Source organism: Microcaecilia unicolor, chromosome 4, assembly GCF_901765095.1.
Source record: "Microcaecilia unicolor chromosome 4, aMicUni1.1, whole genome shotgun sequence".
Classification (NCBI taxonomy): domain Eukaryota; kingdom Metazoa; phylum Chordata; class Amphibia; order Gymnophiona; family Siphonopidae; genus Microcaecilia; species Microcaecilia unicolor.
The window spans coordinates 174,914,354-174,935,619 of record NC_044034.1 but is presented as its reverse complement, the minus strand read 5'-3'; the positions used below and the strand labels follow the sequence as shown (position 1 = coordinate 174,935,619).

General features: G+C 45.8%; 1 protein-coding gene across 1 annotated transcript in view; it reads left to right on the top strand.

Annotated features, from left to right (window-relative positions):
- Nucleotides 1–21,266, top strand: part of CTR9 (CTR9 homolog, Paf1/RNA polymerase II complex component) — a 280,854-nt gene that overhangs the window by 178,960 nt on the left and 80,628 nt on the right. Inside the window, exons 16-22 of the mRNA XM_030200983.1 lie at nucleotides 5,965–6,113; nucleotides 6,538–6,654; nucleotides 6,792–6,937; nucleotides 7,715–7,786; nucleotides 9,844–9,979; nucleotides 13,209–13,352; nucleotides 14,642–14,787. Coding sequence (XP_030056843.1) covers nucleotides 5,965–6,113; nucleotides 6,538–6,654; nucleotides 6,792–6,937; nucleotides 7,715–7,786; nucleotides 9,844–9,979; nucleotides 13,209–13,352; nucleotides 14,642–14,787 — 910 coding nt within the window. The remainder of the gene's footprint in view (nucleotides 1–5,964; nucleotides 6,114–6,537; nucleotides 6,655–6,791; nucleotides 6,938–7,714; nucleotides 7,787–9,843; nucleotides 9,980–13,208; nucleotides 13,353–14,641; nucleotides 14,788–21,266) is intronic.

Below are 21,266 nucleotides of genomic sequence, written 5' to 3'. Positions count from 1 at the left end.
GCTGATGCGCACTCAGTTGCCTCATGACTCTGGAGTTGTGGATTTGGCCCTAAAGAAGGCTAAGAGTTCTAGGGAGCATGCTTCGGCGCCCCTGGGCAAGGACTCTAGAACCTTGGACTCCTTTGGGAGGAAGGCCTACCATTCCTCTATGCTCGTGGCCAAAATTCAGTCTTACCAGCTGTACACGAGCATACACATGCGGAACAATGTGCGGCAGTTGGCGGGCTTGGTGGACAAGCTCCCTCCTGAGCAAGCCAAGCCATTTCAGGAGGTGGCCAGGCAGCTGAAGGCGTGCAGAAAATTCCTGGCCAGAGGGGTATATGATACCTTTGATGTTGCGTCCAGGGCTGCTGCTCAAGGTGTGGTGATGCGCAGACTCTCATGGCTGCGTGCCTCCGACCTGGAGAATAGGATCCAGCAGCGGATTGCGGACTTGCCTTGCCGTGCGGACAATATTTTTGGAGAGAAGGTCGAACAGGTGGTAGAACAGCTCCACCAGCGGGATACCGCTTTCGACAAGTTCTCTCAACGGCAGCCTTCAGCTTCTACCTCCACAGGTAGACGTTTTTATGGGGGAAGGAAGACTGTTCCCTACTCTTCTGGTAAGCGTAGGTACAATCCTCCTCCTCGACAGCCTGCGGCCCAGGCTAAGCCCCAGCGCACTCGCTCTCGTCAGCAGCGTGCGCCTCAGCAAGGCCCCTCGGCTCCCCAGCAGAAGCAAGGGGCGAGCTTTTGACTGGCTCCAGCAGAGCAGAGCCGACATCAACATGTCAGTGCCGAGCGATCTGCCAGTCGGGGGGAGGTTGAAAGTTTTTCACCAAAGGTGGCCTCTCATAACCTCCGATCAGTGGGTTCTTCAAATAGTCCGGCAAGGATACACCCTCAATTTGGCCTCCAAACCTCCAAATTGCCCACCGGGAGCTCAGTCTTACAGCTTCCAGCACAAGCAGGTACTTGCAGAGGAACTCTTCGCCCTTCTCAGCGCCAATGCGGTCGAGCCCGTGCCATCCGGGCAAGAAGGGCTGGGATTCTATTCCAGGTACTTCCTTGTGGAAAAGAAAACAGGGGGGATGCGTCCCATCCTAGACCTAAGGGCCCTGAACAAATATCTGGTAAAGGAAAAGTTCAGAATGCTTTCCCTGGGCACCCTTCTTCCCATGATTCAGGAAAACGACTGGCTATGCTCTCTGGACTTGAAGGACGCCTACACTCACATCCCGATACTGCCAGCTCACAGACAGTATCTGCGATTTCAGCTGGGCACACGTCACTTCCAGTACTGTGTGCTACCCTTTGGGCTCGCCTCTGTGCCCAGAGTGTTCACGAAGTGCCTGGCTGTAGTAGCAGCGGCGCTTCGCAGGCTGGGAGTGCATGTGTTCCCTTATCTCGACGATTGGCTGGTGAAGAAGATATCCGAGGCAGGAGCTGTACAGTCCATGCAGATGACTATTCGCCTCCTGGAGCTACTGGGGTTTGTGATAAATTATCCAAAGTCCCATCTTCTTCCAGTACAGAGACTCGAATTCATAGGAGCTCTGCTGGATTCTCGGACGGCTTGTTGTCCCTCGTCTTGCGGGTGCGAGCGTCCCAGCAGATCACAGCTCAGCAGATGTTGAGATTGCTGGGCCACATGGCCTCCACAGTTCATGTGACTCCCATGGCCCGCCTTCACATGCGATCTGCTCAATGGACCCTAGCTTCCCAGTGGTTTCAGGCTGCTGGGGATCTAGAAGACGTGATCCACCTGTCCACGAGTTTTCTCAAATCCCTGTATTGGTGGACGATTTGGTCCAATTTGACTCTGGGACGTCCTTTCCAAATTCCTCAGCCACAAAAAGTGCTGACTACAGATGCGTCTCTCCTGGGGTGGGGAGCTCATGTCGATGGGCTTCACACCCAGGGAAGCTGGTCCCTCCAGGAACGCGATCTGCAGATCAATCTTCTGGAGTTACATCTGGAACGCTCTGAAGGCTTTCAGAGATCGGCTGTCCCACCGAATTATCCAAATTCAGACAGACAACCAGGTTGCCATGTATTACATCAACAAGCAGGGGGGCACCAGATCTCGCCCCCTGTGTCAGGAAGCCGTCAGCATGTGGCTCTGGGCTCGCCGTCACGGCATGGTGCTCCAAGCCACATATCTGGCAGGCGTAAACAACAGTCTGGCCGACAGGTTGAGCAGGATTATGCAACCTCACGAGTGGTTGCTCAACTCCCGAGTAGTGCGCCAGATCTTCCAGGTGTGGGGCACCCCCTTGGTAGATCTCTTTGCATCTCGAGCCAACCACAAGGTCCCTCAGTTCTGTTCCAGGCTTTAGGCCCACGGCAGACTGGCATCGGATTCCTTCCTCCTGGACTGGGGGGAAGGTCTGCTGTATGCTTATCCTCCCATACCTCTGGTCGGGAAGACTTTGTTGAAACTCAAGCAGGACCGAGGCACCATGATTCTGATTGCTCCTTTTGGCTGCGTCAGATCTGGTTCCTACTACTACTACTACTAACTAGCATTTCTAAAGCGCTACTAGGGTTACGCAGCGCTGTACAATTTAAACATAGAAGGACAGTCCCTGCTCAAAGAGCTTACAATCTAAAAGACAAGAAAACAATCTAAAGACAAGTGAACAATCTAGAGGACGAGTGAACAGTTAGTCTGATAGGGTGGATAGATTGGGGTATTTTATATATCTCGAGTGGTTAGGCGCCGAAGGCAGCATTGAAGAGGTGAGTTTTAAGCAGAGATTTGAAGATGGGTAGGGAGGGGGCATGGCGTATGGGTAAAGGAAGATTGTTCCAGGCATGGGGTGAGGCAAGGCAGAATGGGCGGAGTCTGGAGTTGGCAGTGGTGGAGAAGGGTACTGAGAGAAGGGCTTTGTCCTGTGAGCGGAGGTTACGGGCGGGAACATAGGGGGAGATGAGGGTGGAGAGGTAGTGAGGAGCCGCAGACTGAGTGCATTTGTAGGTAAGGAGGAGGAGCTTGAATTGTATGCGATAACTGATCGGAAGCCAGTGAAGTGATTTGAGGAGAGGGGTGATATGAGTATATCGGTTTTGGCGGAATATAAGACGTGCAGCAGCGTTCTGAACTGAATGAAGGGGGGATAGATGGCTGAGTGGGAGGCCGGTGAGGAGTAAGTTGCAGTAATCAAGGCGAGAGGTAATGAGAGCGTGGACGAGAGTTCTGGTGGTGTGCTCAGAGAGGAAAGGGCGAATTTTGCTGATGTTGAAGAGGAAGAAGCGACAGGTCTTGGCAGTCTGTTGGATATGCGCAGAGAAGGAGAGGGAGGAGTCGAAAATGACTCCGAGGTTGCGGGCAGATGGGACAGGGAGGATAAGGGTGTTATCAACAGAGATAGAGAGTGGAGGAAGAGGAGAAGTGGGTTTAGGAGGAAAGACGAGGAGCTCGGTCTTGGACATGTTCAGCTTCAGGTGGCGGTTGGACATCCATGCCGCAATGTCGGATAAACAGGCCGATACCTTGGCCTGGGTCTCCACGGTGATGTCAGGTGTGGAGAGGTATAGCTGGGTGTCATCAGCATAAAGATGATACTGAAAACCATGGGACGAGATCAGCGAGCCCAGGGAAGAGGTGTAGATTGAGAAGAGAAGGGGTCCAAGGACAGATCCCTGGGGAACTCCAACAGATAGTGGGATGGGAGTGGAGGAAGATCCATGGGAGTGTACCCTGAAGGTGCGGTGGGAGAGATAAGAGGAGAACCAGGAGAGGACAGGGCCTTGGAACCCAAAAGAGGACAGCATGGCAAGAAGTAAATCATGGTTGACAGTGTCAAATGCGGCGGAAAGATCGAGGAGGATGAGGATGGAGTAGTGACCTCTGGATTTGGCCAGGAGCAGGTCGTTGCAAACTTTAGAGAGTGCTGTTTCTGTCGAGTGCAGAGGGCGAAAGCCGGATTGAAGTGGATCGAGGATGGCATGAGAGGAGAGAAAGTCAAGGCAGCGGCTGTGAACAGCGCGCTCAAGTATTTTGGAAAGGAAGGGTAAAAGAGAGATGGGGCGGTAGTTGGAGGGGCAGGTAGGGTCAAGTGAAGGTTTTTTGAGGAGAGGTGTGACAACGGCGTGCTTGAAGGTGTCAGGGACAGTTGCAGTGGAGAAAGAGAGGTTGAGGATGCGACAGATGGCGGGGGTGACAGTATGGGAGATGGTGTTGAGTAGGTTGGTGGGGATGGGATCAGAGGAACAGGTGGTGCATTTCGAGGAGGAAAGAAGGCGGGAAGTTTCATCCTCGGTGATCTCAGGAAAGAGGAGAAAGAGACCTGGGTAGGTTGGTTGATGGAGAGGGTTAAAGGGTGAAGAGGAGGTGGTGGCTTGGTCGTGAACTCAAGGTTGATCTTTTGCACTTTGTCGCGGAAATAGTCGGCCAGTGATTGAGGAGAGAGAGAAGGGGGAGTAGGAGCGGGGGGCACTTTTAGGAGGGAGTTAAGGGTGGTGAAGAGACGACGAGGGTTGGAGCTGAGAGAATTGGTCAATTGGGTGTAATAGTCCTGTTTTGCACGGAATAGGGAGGAGTGGAGGGAGGTTCCCTCTTCTTCTGGAGTTATCCTCCGAAGAACCGTGGAGATTGGAGTGTTTTCCGACCCTCATCACACAGGACGAAGGGGCGCTTCTGCATCCCAACCTCCAGTCTCTGGCTCTCACGGCCTGGATGTTGAGAGCGTAGACTTTGCCTCTGGGTCTGTCAGAGGGTGTCTCCCGCATCTTGCTTGCTTCCAGGAAAGATTCCACTAAGAGGAATTACTTCTTTCTATGGAGGAGGTTTGCCGTCTGGTGTGACAGCAAGGCCCTAGATCCTCGCTCTTGTCCTACACAGACCCTGCTTGAATACCTTCTGCACTTGTCTGAGTCTGGTCTCAAGACCAACTCTGTAAGGGTTCACCTTAGTGCAATCAGTGCATACCATTACCGTGTGGAAGGTAAGCCGATCTCAGGACAGCCTTTAGTTGTTCGCTTCATGAGAGGTTTGCTTTTGTCAAAGCCCCCTGTCAAACCTCCTACAGTGTCATGGGATCTCAATGTCGTTCTCACCCAGCTGATGAAACCTCCTTTTGAGCCACTGAACTCCTGCCATCTGAAGTACTTGACCTGGAAGGTCATTTTCTTGGTGGTAGTTACTTCAGCTCGTAGAGTCAGTGAGCTTCAGGCCCTGGTAGCCCAGGCCCCTTACACCAAATGTCATCATAACAGAGTAGTCCTCCGCACTCACCCTAAGTTCTTGCCAAAGGTTGTGTCGGAGTTCCATCTTAACCAGTCAATTGTCTTGCCAACATTCTTTCCCCGTCCTCATTCCTGCCTTGCTGAACGTCAGCTGCACACATTGGACTGCAAGAGAGCATTGGCCTTCTATCTGGAGCGGACACAGCCCAACAGACAGTCCGTCCAATTGTTTGTTTCTTTTGATCCCAACAGGAGGGGAGTGGCTGTGGGGAAACGCACCATATCCAATTGGCTAGCAGATTGCATTTCCTTCACTTACGCCCAGGCTGGGCTGGCTCTTGAGGGTCATGTCACGGCTCATAATGTTAGAGCCATGGCAGCGTCAGTGGCCCACTTGAAGTCAGCCACTATTGAAGAGATCTGCAAAGCTGCGACGTGGTCATCTGTCCACACATTCACATCTCATTACTGCCTGCAGCAGGATACCCGACGCGACAGTCGGTTCGGGCAGTCAGTGCTTCTTTTTCCTTGTGTGACTCGTAGAAATGACTGCTTATGGTATGGTAGAATTGCTCTATAGGTCCTGAGTGTTTTGTATTCTCGGTATGCCTAGTACTGGATTTTGGAGGGGGGTGTTAAAAAATGACCGGCCCCGGGTGTCAACTACCCTAGGTACGCCACTGCTGAGACAATTCTTACTGGGCTGGAGAAGACGAGACATATGGGGGAATGCAGACTAGATGGAAGGCCTATTTCTTACCATTTAAATTGTATGTTATCTTTCTTTTCCCTAAGGTGCTGTTTTGGCACACAAAGGATATTTTCGAGAGGCTCGAGATGTTTTTGCCCAAGTGAGAGAAGCAACAGCTGATATCAGTGACGTATGGCTAAACCTTGCCCATATCTACGTTGAGCAGAAACAATACATCAGTGCTGTACAGATGGTAACTATACCATTTAAGAAATTTACAGTTTCTAGAGAAATTTAGAACTTATATGGATAACTTGTGAAAAAAAGAACCAGTCTAGGATTGTTTAATAGTGCATGTTAGGGTCTTCCCCTTTCAGTATACCTTTGTGATGGGTGAGAATTCACTTCCTAGGATAAGTTTCATTCTGCTTTCCACCCTCGCCCCCCAGCTCCCAGATGTTAGAAGTGTAGAGTAAATGGCCAGACACCTGTGCCACAATATGTTGAATAATGGTGCAGTGGGAATTTGCTTCAGACTTTTTCTTAGTGTTTTGCAAGGTGAAGGGGAGCTCTTGTGTGAGGTAAAAATGGAAGAGAAGACTTTTGCATATTTGCCTAATCCAAAGAAATGCAAGCTATTAAAGTATATCTGTTCAATTCACTTGTACCTCATACAGTATGAAAACTGCCTGAGAAAGTTTTATAAGCATCAGAACACAGAGGTATTATTGTATTTGGCTCGGGCTCTCTTCAAATGTGGCAAGTTACAGGAGTGCAAGCAAACTTTGCTGAAGGTAAACTTTAAAAGTTTTTTCTTTCTGTGTTTACATATTTTGTATTTCATAATGAGATTTTCTGGTCTGCAGTATGTTTTCATAACTTCAGTATCCATTTTAGATTCTTTCAAAGCTGTGGGTCCTTTCTCGCACAGGCTAGACATGTAGCACCCAGTGATACCGTCCTTATGTTCAATGTGGCCCTCGTGCTTCAGCGTTTGGCAACGTCAGTGTTGAAAGATGAAAAAAGTAACCTGAAAGAAGTACTGAATGCTGTAAAGGAATTGGAGCTAGCCCATAGGTAAAGACATGCTGTAAAACCTGGCCTGTGCTTTGTTCAGAGGTCATTTTCATCTGTTGTATCATAGAAGCAAGAAAAGTTATTTGTTTCTTCAGTTTATAACAGGAGAAAGCTAAGTGTAATGTGTCCTCTTTTTGTTTCCTTGGCAGGGTGTCTTTCATAGACAGAATTCCCAAATCAACCAGATCAGTTGGCTACTAGTGGGTTTTTTCATGCCTTAGGATGGTTATATAAAAAAAATGTCATACCCATTTAGCTTTTTTTTTTTTCCCTTTCTTTTTTAATGTCATGCTAGCAATCATTTTTCATGGAAATGCAAACTGCTGTCATTGTTTAGAAGAGATGACTGTAGGTTCTGTTTTGAGGGAGACTAGAATCTTTTCAATTCTTTTATAGAAATCCTGCATCCATGTGGATAACACACACTTATTGGAAAATTTAGTGACGCCTGGAAGCAGTAGAAAGAATGTGTTTATTGCTTTTTTATATCGTAACTTGACAGGGGGGAAGGGACAATGTACCTCCTTTCTGTGGTTACAATCAAAGCGGTTTACAGACTATATACAGGTACTTATTTTGTACCTGGGGGCAATGAAGGGCTAAGTGACTTGCCCAGAGTCACAAGGAGCTACAGTGGGAATTGAACCCAGTTCCCCGGGATCAAAATCCGCTGCACTAATCACTAGGCTACTCTTCTCTTGTAGGCAAGCGAGTTGAACTTCATCTCAAGTATCCTTTGTTCTCTTCCGTGTTATGTGTTTTTTTTTTTTTTTTTAGGTACTTCAGTTATTTAAGTAAAGTAGGAGACAAGATGAGATTTGATTTGGCTCTTGCTGCTACTGAAGCCAGGTAAGAATTGGTCTTTCTAGTTGAGCCACCTGTGTAGAGGAGCAGAACATAAAATTATAATTGAAATGAAATGTGTATTTTCCAAAGCATGTTTGGTTGAAAAGAATAAAGGGGAGTGTATTTTCTTCAGATAAACTTGCTTGTGTGGTGATCGTTTGTTGCCACCTTTGTGATCAAGGTTGAAACTGGATTCCTACATCTCTTGGAAATGTATGGACAGGCTAATGCTGCTGATGTAGTCAAATCAACTGCTTCCTACCATACAAGCAGATGATCAAAAGCCCCGCACTTACAAACAGTGCTCTAAAAATAGCGCTGGAACAGCACGGGGCGTTATTAGATCTATGATCAGAGATAATGACATGCAAATTTAAGCACACAATTATCTCTGATCATGGGGTAGAAGTTTGGGAGAATTGTGCCTGAGCTTGCGCTCGGCACAATCCTCCCGCACTTGTTTGACAGGTCTGGGCTGTCAAAAGCCCAGACCTGTGAAACACAGGGGCTGGAGGTCCATGGGACCACCAGATCCCAACTACCCCTGCCCCGAACAAGGCAAAACAGGGACTGGAGGTTCAAGGAGGGCTGGAAATCTGGTGGGTCTCCAGCCCCACCAACTCCCCTCAGCATTTCTAAAAAGTCCCTGGTGGCCCAGTGGGTGACTGATTCCCCCCCCCCCCCCCCCAGCAGAGGGCTAGAGGTCGACCAGACCTCCGGTCCTCCCGACACAGTTCAGGAAGGGCTGGAGATCTGGTGGGTCTCCAGACCCCCCCCAACCCCCCAGCATTAGCAAGGGGTCCCTGGTGGTCCAGTGTCAATCCCCCTACCCCCCTAGTGTTTTAGGAGGGAGATATCCTGCCTCCCTCCTCTTCCTTCGACGCTGCCTTATATGGTGTGAAGCCCCGCCCAGTGCATCCCAGGATACACTGAGCAGGGCTGGGCGCCGCCATTGTGCAGGCGGTGTCGAAGGAAGAGGAGGGAGGCAGGCTACCTCCAACTCAAGGTAGGGAGTTGGGGGGGTTGGGGGATTGACACTGGACCACCAGGGACCTCTTGCTAATGCTGGGGGGTTTGGGGGGGGGGGGCTGGAAACCCACCGGATCTCCAGCCGTCCCTGAACTGGGTCGGGGAGACCAAAGGTCCACTGGATCTCCAGCCCCCCTGTCGGGGGGGGGGGGGGGGGGGGGGGGGTCGGTCACCCACTGGGTCACCAAGGACTTTTTAGAAATGCTGAGGGGGAGTTGGGGGGGGGGGGGGCTGGAAACCCACCAGATCTCCAGCACTCCCTGAACGGGGGGGGGGGGGGGGGGACCGGAGGTCCGCTGGACCTCCAGCCCCCTATTACTGGGGGGTCGTCGGTTCCTGGGCGAGGGGTTGCTTCGTTGGGGGGAATGGGGGCCTGCTAACATGCAAATGCATTCTGGACAGGGGTCACCATTCCTCCCCAATGGTCTGCAAACCCTAATGCCAGCTTGGAGCTGGCGTAGGGTATGCCGCGGCCAGCGACCCAATTTTTGGCACACTGGTCGCTGGGGATGAATAGGTTTAGCATGCATTTTCATGCTATTTGCGCTAAGAGCCCTGTTTTGCATGCATTTGCATGCTAGTTGCGTTCAGAGCCCTCGAGCGCGTTGTTTCTCGTGCTCGGGGACTCCGATCATGAGGAGGTAGCAAACGCAGGCGCTAGTATGGCGCTAACAGCCTGTAGCGCTGGCGTTTGCTTCTGATCATCTGTATAATAATTAATCTTACTGTTCCCATCCTACAGTTGTGATTAGGAAAAGAAGCCCTACAACCCCACAGCTGGTGGCAATAATCTTTTCTGTATAGAAGACTGTATAAGCAGACTCTTGCTGAAATAGATGTTTAAAAGCTGACATTTGCCTTTTTCCTAAAGTATATATGTCTTTACGTGTCGTGCCTTATGTCATCTTAATAGTAAAATGTATGAATCTAGTTTTGAGTGAGGAGATTTTAAATCAATTTTTAGTGAAGCCATTTATTTGCCATGTGATATAATGGTCTATACCACTTTCTTTCCCCACTGGCATGAGCAGGCAGTGCTCTGATTTACTGAGCCAGGCACAGTATCATGTGGCTCGTGCTCGCAAGCAGGATGAAGAGGAGAAGGAACTGCGGGCCAAACAAGAGCAAGAAAAGGAGATGCTGCGGCAGAAACTCATGAAAGAACAGGTTTCTTTTGCCATCCTCTTGAATTGTATTATTATGGGGGTGTTTTCAAGTGTTTTATTTATAACTTTTAAAGGAAGATATCCCGAGACACTTACTAAAGGAAGTTATTTATTTCACATTAGAGGGTCCATCATATGTTGTTACTTTCTCCTTTGCTGACAATGGTTGAGTAAAAAAGAGCTTTATGTAATGGGCTACATCTGCTTACAAATATATATAAAAGTTATTTTTGAAATCTATATGTAATTAAATATGTTCCTTTCCTACTAGATCTGAGGTAGATTCTGTGCCATGGATGAGACAACTGCAGCACCTTCTGTGATTTATTTGTATACATTTAGATATAATTGCTTTAATGTGCATATAGGTTAATTTAATTTTTAAAAAATATAGTTTTAAATAGTAACCACTAAACGTAATTAAATTAGGATGTGGAACAACACACAATCGCTAGATATAAACAGTCAGTGCCTTCCACGTGATGAAAATATGCTTAGATGCAGTGATATCAAACCACTTATAACAAAGGAAAAAATGGCCTCACAGAGCTCCTGGATTAGTACAATCTACTGGAGCTTAAACAGATCGTAAATGATCCTATGTTCATCATTGGCCCAAAAGAACCTTCGAAATTGCTATGAAGTCACTAATTGCGACTTTTGCTTTAATTGCTATATGACTTTCATACAATACATGCTGTATCAACAGTTACATTGGTTAGATATGCATAGAACGCTCTCGAGACTGAAAGAGCATTTATCTTTCAGATGTACTTGCTACCGACACTTGTAGCTTCTACTACTGGAGCTCGTTTCTTCTCCCCTCGCCGATGATGGCCAGCATTTCTTACTGCTGCTTCAGGGTCTTGGTGGTTTAACTGTCTCAGATGCTCTTGTTGCTAACGGAAATTCATTCAGGACAGTTTTCTAGTCTTTGTTGTCCAAGTTCTTCAGTTGTTTTACTTTTGCTTTTTTTTTTTCTTCTTCCACTGACTTTCTTCCCTTCTCTTCACAAGTTCTTCTGCGTTACAGCCTGTTTCTCCTTTTTTATAGACTTGTATTGCCCCCATTTCTTCCTTAAGCTCTTCCAGTTCTACTGATACCAGCCCCACAAGCTGCCACGTCTACCTTTTCACCCTGTCTCATCTCAGTTGTAGGCCTCCTCCTTTCTCTTCCCCTAGTTCCTCTGTTGGTCTCTTCCTTTTTCATGCTACCCTCCAGCCAGCTGCCAGCAGCTTTTTCCTTTTCCCTCTAAGACAGTCGCTGGCCTTCTCCTTTTCTCCCAGCCAGCTATTTTTGTCCTCTCTTTAGCCAACCTCCAATTAACTGCTGACTCCTCTCTCTTCCTTCCCAAGTGAGACAACAGATACCACCTCTGTTTCTTTTCTCTCTTCCTCCTCCATTCGCCAACCAGATGCTAGATTTCATTATTTGTTGTTGCTGCTGCTGCTTGGAAGCTCTTGCAGCCTCTAGTGCCAAATTGTTGGCCATATCAGAGGTTTGCAGTAGCAATGGCATAGAGAGGAATTCAGCCATTAAAGTGGAGGTGGTGGAGGAGGGAGGAGCTGTCAATTTTATATCCTGCTTGTCCATGGAGAAAAAATCAGCCACACACGGGTGTCATCAATGATCAGATTCTTTGTCAACATCCAAGGATATCTATGATTAATAAAGTTAATGAACTATTGTACAATACGACTATTAGAACTGCTATCCCATCAAAATAGCCCCGACAAAATGGCCCCAATAAAAAAAGCTCCCACACAAAATAGCCCTGACAAAAAAGCCCCAAACAAAAAAGCTCCTGACATAATAGCCCCCAGCATAACAGCCACTGTCAAAACGGCCTGCCCACAATATAGGCCCTGACAAAGCCCCCCAACAAAAGGGCCTGATCAGGCTGCCCAGAATATGACCTCTGACATAGTAACCCGAACAGTACCAGACAGGGGGAGAACTTACCTTGTGGCACACTGCAAGAGGATCTGCCCAAATTTACTTGTAGAGGATCCCTGTATTCGAGGAGAACTGATCACCAGCCGACCCCGGAAATCTTGTGTCTGGCTTGTCTCTGCCATGTCCCGCCTATGCGGTAACAGGAAGTAGCAGTAGAGTTAAGAGTTCTGGGTTCGGCTGGTGATAAGTTTTCCTTGAATACAGGAAGTCTGTTGAAGTCTTTGCTTTCAGCTAAAGTTTTTAATACTAATTTTATAGGTAATAATAAGAAAACTAGTTGTAGGTTAAGCTTTCCAACACAGTCTATTTGGATAAATGTCTTTGTTAAGATAAACAGACTGTGTTGGAACTCTTAACTAATACTAGTTTAATTACTATTACCTACAATACTGACAAGCTCATTGTCTGTAGCCACAATTGTCTGAGGAAATAAAATCTTAGAAAGTGATCTAAGCAATTGTGGTTGCTTATGTGAGCAATAAGGCTTACATTTTCACTAGTGTAATTAAATATCAGAACTATATTTCTCTTGATATCATCTTTGATTAATACAGTAATAAGCAATGCATAATGTTAAAATGTGGTTCTTTCCTCGCTACTGATTGTGTTTCCCTGGTGTGTTCGTGCATCGCTTTAGCTCTACAGATCAAGGCAATTGATAAGCTTAAAAAAAAATTCATAGATGCTAATTTGTAGGTTAACACATGTTAAGTTGATTTGGCGTGCACTACATTTAAGGAGCATTAACCCCCCCCCCCCCCCTAAATGCTCACTAATAAATACACATCTCTGGTACACCCCAATCTGTGAACTTATCCACTATCAGTCTTCAAAGTGGCATACTATAAAATATATATTCCTATTAAAATCAGTGCTATAATGATAAACAATTTAAAACAATTGTATTATAACTCAGTTATAATAATTTAATCCCAACAAACCCCAAAATAAACACATTTTTCCTAATAATCTTACCTTGCCAAACAGGATAAGGTTGATAAGACTATGAAAATGATGACAATATTGTTGTTGTTTTTTTAATTAGCATGTTGATAGAAGAATAGTTTCCTTAGCTATACAATTTTGTTTATTTATATATGCGTTATACAATGCAGTGCTGGTAGGAGCCTTTATCAGTGAAGATTTGTAAGTCTGAAATATAACAGTACTCTGACAGATAATGAAATGAAATATATACATTGAAAGAGGTAATCCAGCAGAAATATTTTACAGCTGCTGTTTGCTACTATGCTGTATGTACTGTACTAATTTAGGAAGAAAAGCGCCTCAAAGAACAGGAAGAACAGAAGAAGCTGTTGGAGCAAAGAGCCCAATATGTGGAGAAAACCAAGAGCCTTCTGACATTCACAGGAGAAGTGGAAGGTCCAAAGGAGAAGAAGAGGGGAGGTGGAGGACGGGTATGGCATACAGACCTATTTGTTGATATTTTATGAAATAGTTGATCATGCTTTTCTTCTTGTTACTCATTGGCTAAAAGCTTGGCCATAAGCAGGGCCAGTGCTTCCATTAGGTAGGTCAGTGCTTATCAATTTTTTTGTGGCTATAACCCTTGATTGTGTTCACCCTTTGACGTGCCAAATAATGATGCAGTTATGGAGAGCTCACTCAGGTCATGACCACAAATGCGGGTTTTGTGATCTCATTTGGGGTGCTGACACACATTTTGGGAAGCTCTGAATTAGGTGCTCTTCTTGAGTGCCAAGATTTGGGGGGGATGGTAACTGGCAGTCAAAGCATCCCCATGCCAATCAGCAGAGGGCAGAACAGGTGAAACTAGCAGGCAGGGTGACAGCTAAACATGGAAATACTGAAGGCCTGCTATGTCCCCAGCTACTCTGACCCAGACTTTCTGTTATGGAGTGGGTGGGGATGTGTCTGCCTTCAACACATGCATATGCTGAGGTATTACACTTCCTTGTTGTTTAGCTGTCTGCCTGCTGAGCTCTGACTTCCACCCGGCTGCCGTGGCAAGGAATGAAGAGAAACCAAAAGGGGAGATGCGGGGCTACCATATTTTGTTTTTTTTTTGGGGGGGGGGGGGACATGATGTTGAATTGCCAAGGGAGGGGGAAGGGAAAAAGGGTAGAGATTGCTGGTCCAGGGGTGAGGGGTGGGGACAAAATTGAAGATTCACCTAGAGCACCTATTAGCCATGCATTGTCCCTGGTCATAAGAGAAGATAACCCTGTCCATCCTGTCATAGTATAGAAAGAGAAATCAGCAGTAATGGGAGGGACAGGAAGATGCTAGACTAGGCAGGGAGAGGGAGATGCTGGGGTGGGGACAAGATTGAAGATTCACCTAGATCACGTAATAGCCATGCATTGGCCCTGGTCATAACCCTGTCCATCCTGTCATAGTATAGATAGTATAGAGAGAGAAATCAGCAGAAGAAATTTTAAGTGAAACTTTTTTTTTTTTTAATTAGATTAACAGTTGGCAGAGTTACATACGTTTTTCAGAAACTTACTCTTGCATGGAGATTCATCCATGCAATTGAAATTCATATTCCGCAAAGTGACTGGCTATATAGAGATGATACCATTGTACACTTAAGAAATGTTAAGATTCCACTATTCTGGACTCCTCAAGATTCTGGCCTTTGGCAGTGGCTGTAATTAGAATATAGTGTCCTGCTTCAGCTGGTAAACGATTAAGCATCACCCCATTATGTGAATTCTTGCAGCGTTCCAAGAAAACAGGGGAATTTGATGAGTTTGTTAATGACGACTCTGATGAAGATTTGCCAAAAAAGAAGAGGAGGAGGAAGGGCAGTGGGAGTGAACATGAGGGTGATGAAGGTGGGGAGAGAAAGAAGAAAAAGAGGAGAAGGTGAGTTGCTTCGGTCTTGTCCTTTTTCTTTTATTTTATGGAAGAACTTGATTAAAACAACATGAAGAAAAGTGGAATGCCAAAGATGACAATAGCAACAAATAGCAGCTAAAAAGAACAATCAACAAACTAAGTATCACTAACTTCCGATGAGTTAAGCTTTTAAACACAGTTAGTTATACGCTTTGCCAAACCCCTATCAATATTATATCATAACCACTCTTGTTCTTTTTAATACTTTGAGCTGCAGTCTCTGCACTGTTTTGGTGGTCTCAGAGGGGAAAGCAGCCTGATAGTCCTGAGGGACAGGAATACAACATCTTGTGCTTCGGCCCAGTTAACTAAAAAAAAAATTGTAAATCACCATAAGTCTTAGACAAATATATGCAAATATTGTGACAAACAGCCAGACTGGTTTTCAGAATGTTGAGGACCAGAGTTACCTGCCCTTAATTCTTGGCAGGTGACTCGGGTCCTCAGGGTTCTGCAAACCTTGAGTCTTGGCAGGAGCACAGACAGTTATTATGTAGAAATTTGCTTGTGTATATACACAGCCACACTGCTAACAAAATGTATTAGGAACTTCAGGTACTATGCCAACAATTCTTGTGCTTATTAAGCTCCTGTATTTAGAATCATAATCTCCCAAAACTGTTGCCTTATTATTTCCATGAAAAATATCCATGCCTGATCTACTTTAACTGATTAAGCTGCTTGTATTTTTCACTGTTTACTGTTCAATTTTAGTTTTAAATGGATTAGAGCACTGTGCGTTGTGGTGCAACAGTCAACACATTTTTTTTTTGCTCATATTTATTTTTACTGATCGATTTATCATCATAAACGTAAAGATATAGCAAACAGCATAACAGGAAACTCTAAGAAACATACAAAACTATAAAACTCATCCCGCACCTTACCTGCCCCTCCTCACCCCTCATCCCATGAAAGTCATCCTGAAAGAGAAAAGAAGAGATTTCTAAGGATTGTCCCGTCAATGAAAAGTCTCACAACACTATTGTTCGAGCTAATTTAGGCTATTCCTTCCAGTTATCCATTTTGTAGTACGCATCCCATATTTTATGAAATGTAGTCATTGTATTCCATCTGATCACTGTCAGTTTAGACATTAAGTAAACACAGTCCAATTTCACTACCATTGTGCTGAGAGCTGATGTAGTCCTCTGCTTCCTAGCCGCTGCCACTAATATACAAGAAGCAGTAAAGATTTGAACTACCAACTTGTTCCTCTGGCATAAAGCCTGGTACTTGAAAATTTAGGAGATAGCATTCCATCAAGCTGTGGCAATGCTTACCACCAAAATCTGAATGACTAGCTCCACAGCCTCTTTCAGAAGAGTTAAAGCTTTGGGCAGGACCATCAGATTTGTTGAAAATTATTTCTCTGGCCACACTCCATCTCCTTTTTTTTTTTTTTTTTAAATATCTTAAGTCAAGGCATCAAAACGATCCACATAGGGTGTCAATGACAGCATGCCCTGTACAATCAGTCACGTTAGTACATACAATGATGAACTGCTACCATTCATACAACCGAAAAAAAAAAAACAGATCACCCTTGACACATTTCAAATTTTTTAACCTGTAAATTCCCCCCCCCCACACTCCCTCCTCCCCTTGTCCGCATGCACTTCTCCCACAGTTTCTCCTATAATAAACTAGCTTATAGTTGTTCATAACTTCTCTCTGTCGTGCACTCGCTGGTTGCTTCTGATTTGGTCACCCCACCACAGTCCCAGAGGATGGGTCGAGCAAAGGCACATCAGCTATCTTATTCCACAAATCCCTATATTGTCTGGACCCCACGGAGAATAAATGGTAAGAGAGGTCAGCACCCAACTGGCCATCTCCTTAATAGCATCTTTCCATGTCTCTTCCACCCATGACATCATGGTGCCTCTTCCACCCATGACATCAAAATACATTTCTTAACAAGCATGGTGGCTACTAGAATAGACTTACACTTCGCTTCATTCAGCTCCTCTTCTCTCAGGCCATCAGAGCTACCCATATATTTCACCCTATAGGACCACTCAAACTCGCTTTGTACTGTATCTTCTATGAATCGTAGGGCTCCCGTCCATAAATCTGCTAACTTTGGACACTCAAGAAATTAGTGCAAAAATGTGCCCACGTGTCCTTTGCATTTAACACACAGATCATCAGCCCATAGCCCTATGATTTTCCCCTTTTCTTTAGAAATATGTACCCTATGCAGAATGCGAAACCGGATGTCTTGCAATGCTGTGTTTGGTGTTACACTAGTAAGTTCCCTAAACACCCCCCTCAACTCCTCCTTAGTCACTTCATCGCCTATTTCTCCACTCCATTCAGCTGCTAATGACATTAAATAATTGGCCTTCTTATTAGTCCTAATAAATTGGTGCCACTGCGCTAATTTATTCAATGTAATCGGGAGCTGCAAAAAGAAAGAGTCCAAACGCCCAAAGACCACCCGCTCCCCCCTCTGCCTCTCAATTGCCAAAATGTAGTCTCTGGCTTGGAGAAATGCAAAGAACTGGGAGTTTGGGACATTCCATGTGCGCTGGACTTGCTCAAACGTTGGGAACAGTTGACTACCCACTTGCCTAAAGTCCCCTATATACCTACAACCATGGGCTCTCCACATATGGAATACGGAGGCCTCTAAACCCGCTGGGAATGCTGTATTGCCTGTCAGAGTCAGGAATGGGCCTGCCCCCTTCCCGGTACCTCCCAAGTCCTTCCACCACCTCCAAGCTTTCCTCAGTGCCATCAGGTAAGGATTTGTCCCGACCCCTCCCAAACTCTGTAGATTTCCCACCTCCAGTACAGTAAACGGGTTTAGCGGTTTACACCAACTCAGCCAACCCCCCCCCCCCCCCCCCCCCCCGGGGAAAAAACAGATCTGTGTGAATTTCGTGGATCCAACGCATGAGCGCTGCCACATTATATACCCGAACGTCAGGTAGCCTGAGCCCCTCCTGCTCTCTATCCAACGACAGTTTAGCAAATGAGATTCTTGGCCTCTTTGCGTGCCGTATATAGGAGGTAACTATACTTCGGTATAAAGTTTCCTCTTTCCTGCAGATCCACAGCGGCACCATCTGAAGCGGATACAAAGGTTTAGATAACAAGACCATTTTCACCAACGCTATCCTGCCCATAAAACTAACTGGCAGATCTTTCCACTTCTCACATAGTCTTTTAATCTCTTCTATTTTACCAACAATATTTTTTTTGTACACGCAAGTAACATCCGCGCTGAGAAATACCCCCAAATACTTAATCCCTCCTCTAGCCCAGATCAATGGAAAATTAGGAACCTGGGTACTACTACAAGGATCACTAATTGGTAATGCCTCAGACTTACCAAAATTGATACTTAAACTAGAGAATACCCCAAATTCCTTAATAATTTCCATTACTCGAAAAATACCAGAGGATGCGTTGTCAATAAGCAACAGCATATCATCTGCAAACATATTTATACGATATCCCCTACCGCCCACACTTACCTCTTTCAATTTCGGATCTTGACGTATCTTGACTGCTAGTGGTTCAAGAGTGAGGATAAATAAGAGAGGCGACAACGGACACCCCTGCCTTGTCCCCCCCCCTTCAGGTGCAGTGTGGGAGTTAACGTATCATTGATCATAATCTGAGCTGTGGGACTACTATATAACACTTGGATCCACTCCAGGAACTCCCCCGTTATCCCATAGCGCTGTAATACCCAAAATAAATATTCCCACACTACCTTATCAAAGGCTTTTTCAGCGTCTAAACTGGCCAAGATCTTATCCCCTGCCTTTTCGTGGTTCTCAAATAATATACGGCTCACCTTCAGAATATTTGTAGAAGCATATCTCCCCTTTACAAATCCCACCTGATCACTATGAACCACCTTAGCTAGCTGCACCTAATCTAGCTGCTAACACTGCCGCTAACATCTTAACGTCTTGGTTCAACAAAGAAATTGGGCGATATGAGCCCACCAACTCCTTATCCTTATCCTTAGGTAACACTGTGATAAACACATGATTTAAAGTTGTTTCCATATTCTGCGATTCCCACACTTCCTCACACATAGCAACAAAAGGCTTCACTATTTGGTCCTGCAAAATCTTATAAAATTCTGTGCCCAGTCCATCCGGACCTGGCGCCTTGGCTAGCTTCAACTGCTTTATTATTCGTACCACCTGTTTTCCTTGTATCGGCATGTTGATGATCGCCGTCTGATCTGCTGTCAAAGAAGGCAGCCGAATGTTTTCAAAAAATTTGCTCCCCGCTTGGGCCTTCCCATGCGCATCCTTTAGCGTCTTAATATAACTTTTCCCAGATCTTTGCCGGATCAAGGAAGCCAATAGTTTCCCCGTCTTATTGCCCCACTGGTGCAAGCGATATTTATACAACCAAATATCATATAATGCCCTAGCATCCAGCACAGCCTGTATTTGCTTCCTTGTTTCTATATACTCCTGTCTGGATGTATCAGACGGAGTAAGAACAAGGGTTCTCCTCACCTCTTGCAACTTAACCATCAATTTCTTAATTTCTGCCTCTTGCTTTTTGTAGGCAGCCACTGTGTATGCCATAATCTTACCACGCACTATCGCTTTCACAGCTTCCCAAAATACCCTGTCACATACCGGCTGGTCCCTGTTCTCTGCCACGTAGTCCGTCCAAGCTTTTTTAAGATATATATTAAAAGCACGATCTTGATACAACGCTGGGTTCATTCTCCACCTTTGCATCTTCGTCCTTTCCCCCCACCTTAGTTGAACCCACACTGAGGCATGATCAGAGACATCCGGCACTCCAATCTCCGCACGCTCAGTCCTCTGCACTAGAGATTGGGCTATAAGCAAATAGTTCAAGCGCGCATGGACCCCATGGGGATGAGAAAAAAAAGCATATTCCCTCTCGTCTAAATGAAAAAGCCTCCAAACATCAATCACTCCCAGTTCATTTGATATAAAATACCCCCCTTTCCACTCGTCTCTGCCCAGCTTTTTTGGTGTTTTACAATCTATGAGCGGGTCGCAGGTGATATTAAAGTCTCCCCCAAGGATAAGCGGGTACTCGTCAAATGTGGTAAGTTTAGCTGCTAATGTGGCAAAAACTTTGTGTGAAAATATGTTGGGTGCATATATACTGCATAATGCAATTTTATTCCCCTGAATAAGTTCTGCAACTATGACAAAGCTTCCCTATATAGCCTATGCATTTCAAATGTCAGATTTTTCTTTATTAATATGGCTACCCCTCTCTGTCTGTTATTATATGAAGCAAAGTAAAGTTCCCCCACCTACTCTTCCTTTTAGTTTAATATGTTCTCTAGTCCCTAGGTGTGTCTCTTGTAAAAACGCAATATCAGCATGTTGCCTGCGTAGTGCCTGCAGAATTCTGAACCTTTTTACCGGCGAGTGCGCTCCATCTACATTCAATGTGACAATCTTAAGAATAGACATTGACCAGTAACATTGATAATCTGCTGTCACAAACTGATACTTTTCTACTATCACCTGAGGGGTCTCCCAGCTGAACCCCCTCAAGCGCTCCTATACTCTATGTGGAGAACTACTAGGATCTTCCTCCTCTGTGCAGCGGACATACCCTCCCCTTCTCCCTCATATTCCCATCCCCCCTCCCCCATGTAGACCATCCTTCCTCTTCTGGTCTACCACCCTCCCCCCATCTCCCAACACACACTGACTCCTTAGCATACACACCCCCATCCATACTAACACAAACATCCTCTCCCCCAACACCAACTCCCCCGCACTCATCTTCTACCCTAGTCCCCCATTTAACATTTTCCTCTTTCGATATTACATGCTCCATATCTCCTAACTGCCCCCGTCCCATCACCACTAATCTAATCCAATGAAAGTTGGATAAACATTGTATAAATTGCATCAATCAAACACTTAACAATAGGAAACTCTGAACCACTTCAGTTAATTCCACAGTCCTCGGCTCTCCATGTCACGCTGAGGCCGCCCTCAACAACCTTGTCAACATCAGCGGCATCCATACTCTCCTGCGCACTGTATTCCATGCCGGCTCTTCTCCGTGTCCTTCCAACTCCACTAGGCATCAACAACGTGGCACCTCTCGTCCTCTGGGTTAGTATTCCGCATCATTTTAAAGAAACTCTGACCAGTTTTCTCCACGTGTTCTCTTTAAGGACTTAGGTGAAATAGACACCCTCAATCCTATTGTGCCACGCCAGTTGTCCTGTACCTCGTATGATGAAGTCTTATAAGCGCTCCACGTAGTTCTCGAGCTCTTTGGGGTCCGAGAAGAATATCACCTTATCTTGCATGACCCTCACTTTAGCCGGAAAAAGCAGCGCGAACTTTACCCCTTTCTCAAATAGCCGCTTGCAGTGGTGTCCCATCTTCTTACGTTGTTCTGAAAGAGTAAGATCTTGCTTCCCTCATACTCCAGTGTTTTCTTTCTTCTGTACGCTT